General features: G+C 37.4%; 1 protein-coding gene across 4 annotated transcripts in view; it reads right to left on the reverse strand.

The window, feature by feature from the left end:
• MRC1 (mannose receptor C-type 1) overlaps nt 1-13275 on the reverse strand; it is a 117736-nt gene that overhangs the window by 82362 nt on the left and 22099 nt on the right. For 3 of the 4 annotated variants that reach the window (XM_064591998.1, XM_064591997.1, XM_064591999.1), the window contains 2 exons: nt 5228-5341; nt 2118-2264 (listed from right to left, as the gene is read on the reverse strand). In XM_064591998.1, coding sequence (XP_064448068.1) covers nt 2118-2264; nt 5228-5341 — 261 coding nt within the window. Of the gene's footprint in view, nt 1-2117; nt 2265-5227; nt 5342-12773; nt 12939-13275 lie in introns of all 4 variants that reach the window. The other variant, XM_064592000.1, reaches the window with a different exon arrangement.

Consider the following 13275-nt stretch of genomic DNA (forward strand, 5'->3'; position numbering starts at 1 on the left):
AGGAGGTCCGTGGGGTAGCCAGGAAAGATTGCTTGCTCTAACATATTATCATTTCAACATGTAATCAATAAAAAAGAAATGACGAGATATTTTACTTGTTTGCTTGGGCAGTCTTGAAACTGCCGTATGTAATTTATACTCACAGCACATCTCAGGTCAAACTAGCCCCACTTCATGCTCTCAATAGCCACTTGTGGTTACGTGGCTACTGAAATGGACGGTGAGGTTCTAGAAACCTAGGAATTTTGATGAGTGAGGTAGCGTTGCAGGGACCACCAGGGTAAAAGGTAGAACTCTTGCGTGCTGCATAATTTTAACTCTCATTGGCTTTTCCAAGCTCCGGTTTATTTGAGTTTATAGATAAGACAGAATGATTCATCCAGGAAATACAGAGAAATTCAAAACCCCATGTCAAGTGAAGGTTAGGAAGTGAAACGAGGTGGGGCATAGTAGAGAAATTATGCTAATTTACTGAATGTATGAACAAATTTTCACAGGAAAAACAGGTATTATTATTTCCCTTTATAGATGAGGAATCCAAAACTGGGGGTTAAGTAACAGGGCCAAGTTCCAGAATTCTGCTTCCTGTACCAGGGAAGCTATTAAAACAAACAAACAAACAAACAAACAAACAAAACCATTCTCCTCTTCCCCTAAGTGGCAATTCCAAATCTTCTGAAGGAGAATTCTATGAGCTTTCCCAAGGAGAAAGAATTATACTATTTCTCTACGGGAGGAATAGAGGAGATGAAGTACAAAATGACTGAGGTCTCCTAGACACATGCTTACAGTCATAATGGTGCCTTTGTAAATATCATCGAACCCAAGAACCAGGACCCTCGTCTGTACACATTGGAGATCTTGACTGTATCTGTCTCTATTAAAACTGCAAACACATCTACTCTTTGGTCTGGCAACACCACTCCTAGGAATGATCACATGCATGAAATGACGTGTATAAAGTTATTCATGGTAGGATAATAATAAAAAATTGGAAGTAAATTGAATGTCCATTAATAGGTGACTGGTCAAAAAGTATAAATGGTCTCTCTCTATAATGGCTATCATGTGGCCATAAAAATAAACCAAGAGGCTATTTATGTACCGTATGGAAAGATGTCCAAATTTTTTATCTGAAAAAAGTGAAGAAGATACATGTTGTATGCTGCCATTTGTATAAAACAGACAGAAATGATCATAAACATATTTGTTTATATATTTATAGAATAACCAGATAAGGATAAACACCCAGAAATAGTTATTTATCAGGGAGGAGAACTGGGTTTAGAGGTTAAGAAGTAGAAGGAAAATATTATTATTTTCTATCATTTTGTACCTTTTGAATTTCCAACCATGTCAATCATATTTTAAAGTCAATTTTACTGACTTTAAAAGTCAGGGAGAAAAGTCAAGAATGCTACACTGTTAGATTTCTCAAGCAGAATACATACCTACATACATACATCCCTTTAGAGTATTAAAACAGCTGATAGAGAAAAAAGTGTAGGTTGTTTTTTGTCAATTTGAAAAAAGGGGTGCATTCTTATGTTAGTAACTTATTTCTTTTATAAAATTATGAGAGAGACCATAATTGAATTCTTTGCCCAGAGTCTAGCCTATATATAAAATTCAGTTCGTACTTTTTGGATGTTTTACCCCATTTCTGTGAAGACTTCCATTGAGGATGCTAAACTTATGGCACCAGAGCCCAGATGTATCCTTAAATGGCAAGAATATAATAAAAACATCCTTTGCAGGTATTTATTTCCTAGCTTGGATTCCAGTTTCATCACATGTGCAAGTTTTATATATCCTGTGAATATCCTCTTCCTCATCGAGAATGCATGAATAATAATGCCTTGCTCATAGGGCTGCTATGAGGATAGAATTCTTATTTATGTTCTTCCAAAGGCTTTGAACATGTCTGAACACTACGGCACACTCAGGAAATGTTAGTGACCATTACTAATAGCCAACAAAAAGAAATTCCGTAGGAATATCATTAAGTTTACTCCATAAATTATCAACAAAACCTGTCATTTCACACAGTTATGCTAGACTGCAATTTTCTTTCAATTATAATATCTTCTACACTTCAGATCAAATAGATCGCTTACCGGAGGGAATCACAAAAGAATTCAAAGTTGTGTTGCCCTTCTTACAAATATAGCCTAGTTTCTGAACACATTCCAGATTTTCCCATTTAGCATTTTTCCCAGGATTTAGTGACACACAGCTTTTTCCAGGTTCTGTTGATGGACTTCCTTTGGGGAAAAGGAAAAATCAAAGTGGGATTATTACAGGTATTACAAGCAGATAGTCCCCACAACCTCACGGCTTCATCCTTGGGATTTAATGAATCCCATTCTGTTTCTGGCTTCACATTCACCAATAAATCTTTACTGACTGCAGAGCAAAAGATGCGTTGGGCATCTATTTCTTTTCTTGTCTTTGGATCATTCCGATGTCTAAAATGTTGATTATACAAGTTTACTTCTTTGAAATAACTTTTTTCACAGTATCAACAATAAAGCTAGGCCTTATAATCTTGAAAAATCTTCACATTGGGTTTTGTTATGTATAACAAAATGCACAACACATGATGTTCCAAACCAGCCATATTAAGCACTGCAAATACCTACCAAAAAGCTAAGTAAGGCTAACCGTGTGGAGCAAACTAGAGAATTTCTGAACATGGGAAAACTTTCTCCAACTAAAGAGAGGAGACGGAAGAGGAAGACAGCAAAGAGGAGAAAGACAAGGAAGGGGAGCTTCAGAAGCAACATGACATGGGAAATGCTGATAAAGTCCACCCCAAAGTCAGACTTCCTCAAGATTTTCAACCCAGCCTACTGAAGATTTTTAAGTACTAACCCTTCATCCCATATCTTGCTGAAAATTGATAAAAGAACCAGATAAAGTCAACTTTGGGAATGCAATGGATACATGGAAAACTAGCTCCATCTCTCACCTGAAGACAGGGTGATAAGCCACATTTTGTTAACAACTCTGTTTTGTGATCTCTGACATGTATATAACCTGGCCCTGGACCTCACTTTGCCTTCCTGCTAGATGGGAATCATATCACCTGCTCCATAAAGCTTTTGTCAACATTTTTTTAAAGTTGTGGAAGAGTACACAACGAAAAACATTGTTAGTGATAAGGACTTTAATATATCAATTAGTTGTCTTTAAATAGCTACCAAAGTTATTTGAATTCACACTTCTACAGCATTTGTGTAAAACATCCTCACTTCAAATGTGAATGTATTTTAATAGATACATTACTTGGTAAGTACTCAGTTGAATGCTTAATCAAATGTTTCATGCAATAACAGCTTCTAATATTCCACAAGATTTCTGATTTTCATTTGAAGAAACTCTCATATTATTTCAGAAGTGATTTAACCTTGCACCTCTTACTTCTCAGCAATTTGGTTTAATAAGGGAGGGCATTTCTTTTCCTTTCTCATCAATATTCCAATTTCATTCCTCACATTCACTGAAGTTAACCCCCCAGTTTTCTCACTGAACTCTTGGAATGCAAGTGATTAAATATTACAATAATTACTCCAAAATTGCATAATAAATAAAGTGACTTGCCAAACGTGCAATAATTCAGCAGCAAAGAATAAACTTTAGTTCCTTTAAAAAATGATCATTATTATCTAATGATCTGATGGAGTCCAACTGGCATTCTCCAATTTAATCTGACTGAGTGAGTAAGCAGACAAATCAAATCCTCACTCATGAGAAGGACATCTTATATTCCCTTGTAGTAATGTTTAATTTCCATTTGGCAGAGGAAACCAGAGCTGATTCTAGTGACAGCCCTGTAACTATGCATTGAAGGAATGCAGTGGAAGTGGAATTTCATAGTAAAAGCACATCAATTTAAGCTAAAATATATCCTCTAAAGTTTCCCTCTTGTGTTTTAGCATCTATTCTGAATATTCTTGCTTGCTTTCTTCCTTCCTTTCTTTCTTTATCCTTTCTCTCTCTTTCTTATTTTCAAAGCTTTCATTTCTTTAAATACCATAAATTAGTAACATAGAAAAGAGTTTAATTTCCTAAGCCAAATGCAAAAACCATTCAGTGGCTTTTAAGAAGGAAGTCAGACCATATGAAGAAACACTACATCAGTATTTGCTCATAGCAGAACTGGTAAATGAAAATGTGACCCATCCTTTTCCACACCCATGCAGACATTAGTAATCAATAATTATTGTACTCTTTGTTAATAAACCAACATTAGTATGGGGTGGGTTGGAAATGGGGGTGGGGAGTTCTGAATCACACTCTATAGAGCGCCTCAAGCAGCTTCTAATCGTTGGCATTTGTGAATAAGGTAAAAGTTTTTTGTCATCATTGGTCTTTTTGTTTTCTCTGAATAACTGCTGTATATGTGAAACACATTTATTATTTAGCCTCCTTTATGTTCTGTTACCTGTATGCTATGACAATGTAGACATAATTAGTTCAGAGCATTTTCTGTCCTCCAAAAAATTAGAAAGATGTTGAAGGCTTAATCATCCCCAACTGTATTTTTTTTAAATTAAACCACAAATTGCCAACAAAAGTGCTAATGAATTATGATGCTAGCATGGAATATTATCATTTGTATTTGAAATACTATTTTAATCCAACTATATTAGATTAACAACAGGAGAAAATGATGTTAAGGTCATTATAACAATGATAGAAATATCGCAAATATCTCAGGGCTCAAGATAATGAGAAACTGTCCAGCCCCAAATAATTCATATTCACTTAAATTCATAGTTTGTGTATGTGTAAATATAAATAAATATATATAAAATCTTTGAATATACTATATAGCATTATACAGTATATATATCTTGTAAGTATACATATTATGTATAAGCACTTTCAACTGGAACATTGTAAAATTCAAAAAATTGATTTTGAATATAATAGCTAGCAAATCAAGGGTACTCAGAGAATATGTACTTTAACAGAGTCCTATATTGATTTGTGTGATAATCCTGCCGGACAAATCCCCAACCTGGGAAGCAGGTATAACCTTACGGTTTTAGTATATGCAAATCCAGATGGCAGATTTCAAAGCAACGTGAGAAATGGACTATATTTGGTAAAGTCTCCCAATTCTTTTCTTTGAGCTCCCCATGCGAGATGATGAAGATCTTTATGGTATCCAGACAAATTAAAACTAGATGTATTTAGCCACAGACAAGCTGGACCCTACCTGGTAACCAGTTCAAATATCTGAATGGACTGCCACCACTCCATTGCCATCCACTGTTGAAACTCAGGCTGTTAAGACCAATCCAGAGTCCTGAGGTCAAGGAACTGGTTAATCCTATGGAACAAAAGCAAAAACAAACAAAAAAAACGAAACTGACATTTGGAAAAGACAATAGAATCGCATTCAGAATTAAGTGGTTGGATCAAAATGTATAAGAGGGAAGTAATAAAAAAAACCATGCCTAACACTTCTTGGATTCTCTGGAGGTAAGTACAACTATACCTCCATTGGCAGATAAAGAAACAGCGGTGAGAGTCTAAGTAAGATTCTTAGTAAGATCTAGTAAGATTCTTGCTAAGCTTCTAGCCCAGATATGACCAGGCTTCAACCCCATCATCTTGGAATATTCCTACTGGATGGTATCAGTGTGTTTTAATTTGGATAAGACTCTATCATCAAATAATATTTTTACTTACTTTTAGAGTACAAAAATATTTTTTAAGATTTTATTTATTTGAGAGTGCACAAGTGAGCAGGGGGACGGGCAGAGAGAGAGGGACAAGCAGACTCCATGCTAAGCACAGAGCCTGATGCCTGGCTCCATCGCGTGACCCTGAGACCATGACCTGAGCGGAAATCAAGAGTCAGACGCTTAACCAACTGAACCACCCAGGCACCCCTAGAGTACAAATAAGATTTATTATGGGGGCGCCTGGGTGGCTCAGATGGTTAAGCATCTGCCTTCAGCTCAGGTCATGATCCCAGCGTCCTGGGATCGAGCCCCGCATCGGGCTCCCTGCTCAGCGGGGAGCCTGCTTCTCCCTCTCCCTCTGCCTCTCTCCCTGCTCATGCTCTCTCTCTCTCTCTCTGTATCTCTGTGTCTCAAATGAATAAATAATATCTTTAAAAAAAAAGATTTATTATAAAAAAAATTCAAAGTTTTCTATCACAAAAAAGTTTAATAAACATTTCAATCTATCATTCTCACAAATTCTTACCTAACCTTACATTCCAGAACTTAGTCTAACAATTGTATTTCATGACATTTTTTAAAAATCAATTTTTCTTTTCATTAATATTTTGCTTAAAGTCAAAGCAAAATTCTTTGGCTAACATGAACAACACTCTGTTTAGGCACTTCATAAATCATAATTAGTGTTTCAAACTCTCTGCAGTTAGGCGTGGGGGTTGGTGGAGGTTCATGTAGAATAAAAAAACATGAGAGACCATGGACTCTGAGAAACAAACTGAGGGTTCTAGAGGGGAGGGGGGTGGGGGGATGGGTTAGCCCGGTGATGGGTATTAAAGAGGGCACGTTCTGCATGGAGCACTGGGTGTTATACGCAAACAATGAATCATGGAACACTACATCAAAAACTAATGACGTAATGTATGCTGATTAACATAATTAAATAATTAAATAAATAAGCAAATAAATAAATAAACAAGCCACAGGGACCTCAATCTTCTGATGTCAAACACTTTCGTTTGTTGCTACCTATACTTTTAAAAAACCACAGATTGTCTGTTCTTTCTACATTGTTTTTAGTTGATTAAAAAGAGGACCACAGGGGAAGGAAGGGAAAACTGAATGGGAAGAAATCAGAAAGGGAGACAAACCATGAGAGACCCTGCACTCCAGGAACAAAATTGAGGGTTACAGAAGGGAGGGGGTTGGGGGGACGGGGTAACTGGGTGATGGGTATTAAGGAGGGCACGTGTGGTGATGAGCACTGGGCGTTATCTGCAGCTAATGAATCATTGAACACTACATCAAAAACTAATGATGTACTATATGCTGGCTAATTGAACATAATTTAAAAAAAGAGTTCATAAAAAATAAAACCTTTGTCTTCAATAAAATACTAAATTTAAGTTGGTATTCTTGTCAATGCGAGAATTGCCACTTACTCTATTAGGAGCACTGTATGTATTCATTTAATCCTCACAAACTATGAAAGGTGTCTCGTGACATCAAAGCCCAGACTCTACAGTTCTCATGTAACCAACTGAGCTATCTCAAAGTCACTAATATTTTCCCCAATTTTTCATTAGCTCACGGATACACATATTCATGTCACCAATTCAAATGAATGGAGGTCCCAGTGACTCAGTGCCAAATAATCAGATCTCACATTTATCGCACCCACCTGCATTAAAGTGCAGATGATGGTCTTAGAGATCATGTGGCCTGAATGTTGCACTCCGTTTATTCAGCATCTGGCAGAGAGGCACTTGCAAAGGTGGTCCAAATATCCACTTGAGGATATTGATTAGGTTGATATTGATTAAGTAGGTTGATACTTAATAATACTGGAATTACTTACTGAAAAGTAAACCCTATTGTGTGATTTCTTTAAATAAAGTAATAAAATAATAATGGGATGAAATTAAATACTGGAATGTAAAAATCAGTGAAAATTAATTCCGATTCACTCATTTTTATAAATGTTCTAGAAAAAATGTTTGAGTTAGCACAGTTCTTACAGACAGGTACTTTCTGTACCTTGGGAGGTATCTAGTCCAATCTCTTCATTTTACAGAGGAAGAAACTAAAGACAGAGAGATTAAGAAACATGGGGAGAGGCAGAGGATCAGCAGATCAGGATTGAAACCCAGGGTTCAATGTGGTTTCTCCAGTGGATTCAATCCCTGTTTAAATTAATTTTGCCTGTGAGTTATTACCATAGTACCCTTTCTAGATAACTTTAAATGTTAGAGCACCTTTATATAAACAACAATGAACGAGACAGTTCTTTCTTTCTTTTTTCCTTTGCCAATAGATTTTTTTTATTATGTTATGTTAATCCCCATACATTACATCATTAGTTTTTGATGTAGTGTTCCATGATTCATTGTTTGCGTATAACACCCAGTGCCCCATTCAGTACATGCCCTCTTTAATACCCATCACCGGGCTAACCCATCCCCTCGTCCCCCTCCCCTCTAGAACCCTCAGTTTGTTTCTCAGAGTCCATAGTCTCTCATGGTTCGTCTCCCCCTTCAATTTCCCCCCCCTTCATTTTTCCCTTTCTACTATCTTCTTCTTCTTCTTCTTTTTTTTTTTTTAACATATAATGTATTATTTGTTTCAGAGGTACAGGTCTGTGATTCAACAGTCTTACACAATTCACAGTGCTCACCATAGCACATACCCGCCCCAATGAGACAGCTATTTCTGATACATGGCATTCCTCTCCAAACAATAGCCAGAACTCACTCCTAACACATGTGAAGACTCAGCTTTTTGTTCTCCGAAGTTGAAATCTTACCAAAAAACAGAACTGCTTATTGTAAACTCTACCAAGGAGATGAAATTATCAAAAGGGTAAGTCTTTGTATTTCTTTAGTCTTAAATTTCTGGGATGAGCATCACCAAGTATGACTGAATTCATTTGAAAAAATAATAATGTGATAAAAAATCATTCATATGAAATTAATTTTATAATTATCTTATCAATGGTTACCTTTTAGTTTATTATTTTTTACATATAGTTATTAAAAGTATGTGAGTACTGTATTATTACTTCAGTCACTTTAGGATAAATTAAAGAAATCAACTAAAAAGTTCTGTCCTATCTCATTTATGTAATAGGTAATTTATAATGTGTCAAGAGGAAACACTTGTCTACTAGTCTGTGCCTTAGAAATGTCATTCTGGGATCAGTGTCATACTGACACTACATTTTACATTAGTAATTACTCTGTTAAATACTATTGAACACCGAATGATTTTTTTTCATAGATAATTTAAAGTTGGAGTCCCCTGAATAATAATCTCTATACTTACAGAGGGGTATACTAGAGAAAATGATGCTGAAAGTAGCATTTCACAAATGCTAAATATAGCTATTCCCCCAATTCAAATACTCTTGTATTTTAAAAAATTTATTGGTTAAGAAAATAAGCATTTATAAGTTTTCAGAACTATAAGCAATTCACTGACTATAGGAAGAATTAAAGTCGATTTTGTCAGAGATTGCTTAAATTACTGTGTTTGGCATAGCAAAGCAAAGATGATAGCTTCTTAAAGGACTTATCTATCCCCTGACATCCCGAGTCTGCCGTAGGTACTTCTAGGCTTGTTTTGAAGAACTGAATTAATAAATACTTCTTAAACCAGGGCCTAACACATAATCTGTGCCCAATAAATATAAGTTGTTATTAGTATTAGTAGTAGTAGTAGTACTCTATGTTGAATCAGAGTTGGCAAAAAGTAGGATTAGAAACAAAATTCAAATTTTATGTTAAATATATCATCACTTAAAGCAAATGAGCATCATCCACAAATTTCTTTCTCTAATGTGCTTTTGTAATGCATAGAGAGACCAAGGTTGTTTTTTTTTTTTTTTTTTTAGCATTACTACACAAAATATCAATTCCACATGCTGAACTTTTTAATTCTTGATTTTTCTGCATGTATTATCTGAAACAGTTATGCACCTACTTTCGAACCTACTTATAATAGAAGATGTACTCAGGTCCAACATTAGCCTTTGCTTTCACCTCTTCTGCATTGTGGTCCAATTCATTTTCCAGCCAACACCAAAAACAATCAAGGTAGCAAGCCAACTTTCACTTCTTACATCTTATTTCAGTTCTCTAAATCCTAATCCTGCACATATGTAGTTATAACTCTGATTCAGGAATTGAGGATTAAATAGCGTCCCAACATTTTGGGGTAGAAACAGAAGTGAGACAATGCAATCATCGTGAATGATGTAAGAAGTTGCTGCTGGGCAGACACTAAGCCCTGCAGACAAGGGTGAATCAGATTGCAGGTTTAAGACTAAGTTCACCAGAACAAGGAGCAGCTGACACCTAAATTAAGGGTTCTCTTTAGTGCTTTGGGGACCACCAGTGAGTGGTTGGGACCCAGGCAGAATGAAATAGAAAGACAGTGCTCAGTTCCAATCCAACTATTTTCTGAACAGGAGGCATGAGGCAAGTTTCTAGGTTCTCCCTGTTATTTCATCTATAAAGCGGAGACAATAGTATTCATTTAGGAGGTTGGTGTGAGCTTTAGAAACAAAGCCCAGTGTCTGGCACACAGCAGCTGATCAACAAATGACAGCTAAATGGATCCAGGTCATAAAAACAGTTTACACCTTTTTTTTAAAATTAATTAATTAATTTTTTTTGATGTAGTGTTCCATGATTCATTGTTTGCGTATAACACCCAGTGCTCCATTCAATGTGTGCCCTCCTTAATACCCATCACCAGGCTAACCCATTCCCCCGCCCCCCTCCCCTCTAGAACCCTCAGTTTGTTTCTCAGAGTCCATAGTCTCTCATGGTTCGTCTCCCCCTCCGATTTCCCCCCCTTCATTTCTCCCTTCCTACTATCTTCTTTTTTTTTTTTCTAACATATAATGTATTATTTGTTTCAGAGGTACAGGTCTGTGATTCAACAGTCTTACACAATTCACAGCGCTCACCATAGCACATACCCTCCCCAGTGTCTATCACCCAGCCACCCCATCCCTCCCACCCCCCACCACTCCAGCAATCCTCAGTTTGTTTCCTGAGATTAAGGATTCCTCATATCAGTGAGATCATATGATACATGTCTTTCTCTGATTGACTAATTTCGCTAAAAAAATATTTACACTGCTCACAATCCTCACATAGAATAAATCTTATTTTAAAAGGATAACTATTTATGGGTATGTATTTTTTATTTTAGTGTCATATTTCCCCAAAGGGAGTATAGATCACAATCCTTCACTCACACCATTATTTTCTAGATTCTTCCCCACTACATCCCAATAAATCCTGAAAGTCATGAATATCTTCCTTCCAAAAACCAAAGTTCTGTTTCACTTTATGAAGTCCCCCTTTAGGCTTTTTTCCCCCCCTAAAGCATGATATTTTTGACTTAAAGACAAGCAGGAAATACTACAAATCTCATTAGTGAAATCATTCTTGTCCAGATTTCAGTTAAAATTTGCTGACTAAAATTCCGGAGGCTTGGATAAGACTCAAAGACGTATCTGAGGGGCACTGGGCTGCGGAATCTCTTAGTGCTTGTCTATGCTCCTGAGGGACACAGTCATGGCACTGGCTGATGAGGAAAGCATTTTCTGCAGCCGGAGCTGGAGCCGCTGTTCCACCCGCATCACCCCTTTCCTCCAGGCAGCTGCCGAAGGCAGGTAAAAAGTAACCTGTGTTCTGTCCTGTGGCTTCCAGAAAGCCAGAAAACAAGTAAAACTCGGAAGAGTCAAGAGAATACAACCCATAAACAGATTCCCTTAAAAAAAAAAAGGCCAACTGAAGCCATTTCAACTTTTTTTTAAGTTTTTATTTTAATTCCATATATCGCCCTCTGCTCATCGCCACAAATGCCCTCCTTAACCCCCATCACCTATTTCCCCCAACCCCCCACTCTCCTCCCCCCTGGTGACCAGCAACACTGCTCTCTGTAGTTAAAGTCTGTTTCTTGGCTTGTCTCTCTCTCTCTCTTTTTTTCCTTTGCCTTTTGCTCGTTCGTTTTGTTTCTCAGATTCCACATATGAGTGAAATCCTATGATATTTGTCTTCCTCTCACTGACTTAGAGACCACCTCAACTTTGACAGACTTTTCTCTCACCCATGTCAGCATGCACAGAAAAGACCCGGGTTGTCCTAAGTCATCTTTTCTCTTCCTTGGTCATCTACGTGAATTTAGTTTTGTCTCTTTCCATGCTTTCTGTCCTTATTTTTAGACATGGTTATAAATATTAATCACTCTGATACTATGCCCCAATACTAGGAAGGCCCCCCCAGACCAACACAAAACAGAATAATTGAGCAGACTTGAGGCATAATTCCTTCTCTGAGTTTATGAATACACAGTGAGGTCAGATTGCTTTTCTCCTGTCAGTCTCAGTAACAATAATGGAAAGAAAATGGTCAACTGCTGCCTCTACTGAAAGGAGACCATTAATAAATGTTAAACTTGGCACCCAACTATTGCAAGAAAGATTTCATTACAGTGGAGCAGTTCGTGCTTTGGTCCTCAGGGAGGGAGGAAGAATAGAAAAATGCATTTCACAAGGTTGTGCTGAATAAATGTGTGTTACTTCTTTTCTCCAAAAAGACATTGCAATAAACATCTGCAAATTCAATTAAAAATAATAATAACTTACAGGAGAAACATGGACTGGTTAATAAAGAGTGTCACCCAAAAAGAGAAAAAGAGGCCAAGGCGGGGACACGCTCTATCCATCGTATTGGTTCACACACTCTCCCCTTTAACAGACGAAGTCACTGAGGCTCAGATGCTTCCCAGCATCAAAGAGCTGAGACCCAGGCAGTGTGGCTCCAGGGTTGACTCCCTTTACTCCTGCACTCTGCTGCCTGGGGTCTAGTCGATTGGAATGTGTAGGCAGCGCTGATGCTGCAGGTGCTAACATGGTGCTCCCTCAACCACTTGCCCCAGAAGCACCTGGAAGGTGGACAATATGCAGCTTCCTGGGCCCCATGTCACCTCTACTGATCCAGCATCTCTCGAGTTTGTGCCCATGCATCTTCATTTTAACAAAGCTCCCCAGTGATTAATAAGCACCTTCACATTGAAGAACCACGGCACTGTCTTCTTGCCATAAACTGACCACCTGTCCACACATGAGGCTGAATTTCTAAATAATTCTTTTCATTGGGCTCCACCATCATTTGTCAGTCAGCAAACATTCGTTGAGACTCTCTTCCTTGGAAGGTTCCACGTGAATCTCTTTGGGGGTTGGGGAGCATAAATACTCGTAAGACATTCCCGATTTTCAGCCATTTGCCCCTATAATCCATTTGCCACACAGCCTTCCATTTCCTTTGTTCATGGTACTTACTAAAATTTGTATTTATCTGTTTGTTTTCTTGTGTATGTCTGTTTTCCCCACTGGACTTTAAGCTCCTTATAGACAGGACAGGACGGCTTTGGTCACCATTGTGTCCCTAGGACCTAGCATAATACCTCACACACATATACCAGCCACCATGTTGAATGAATGAATGAATGAATGAATGAATGAACAAAAAATAACAAATGAATGCATTTCTAGTCTTGTAGGGGA

Source organism: Mirounga angustirostris, unplaced genomic scaffold (assembly GCF_029215605.1).
Source record: "Mirounga angustirostris isolate CCGP_5_RB_7025 unplaced genomic scaffold, mMirAng1.0.hap1 SCAF_5, whole genome shotgun sequence".
Lineage (NCBI taxonomy): Eukaryota > Metazoa > Chordata > Mammalia > Carnivora > Phocidae > Mirounga > Mirounga angustirostris.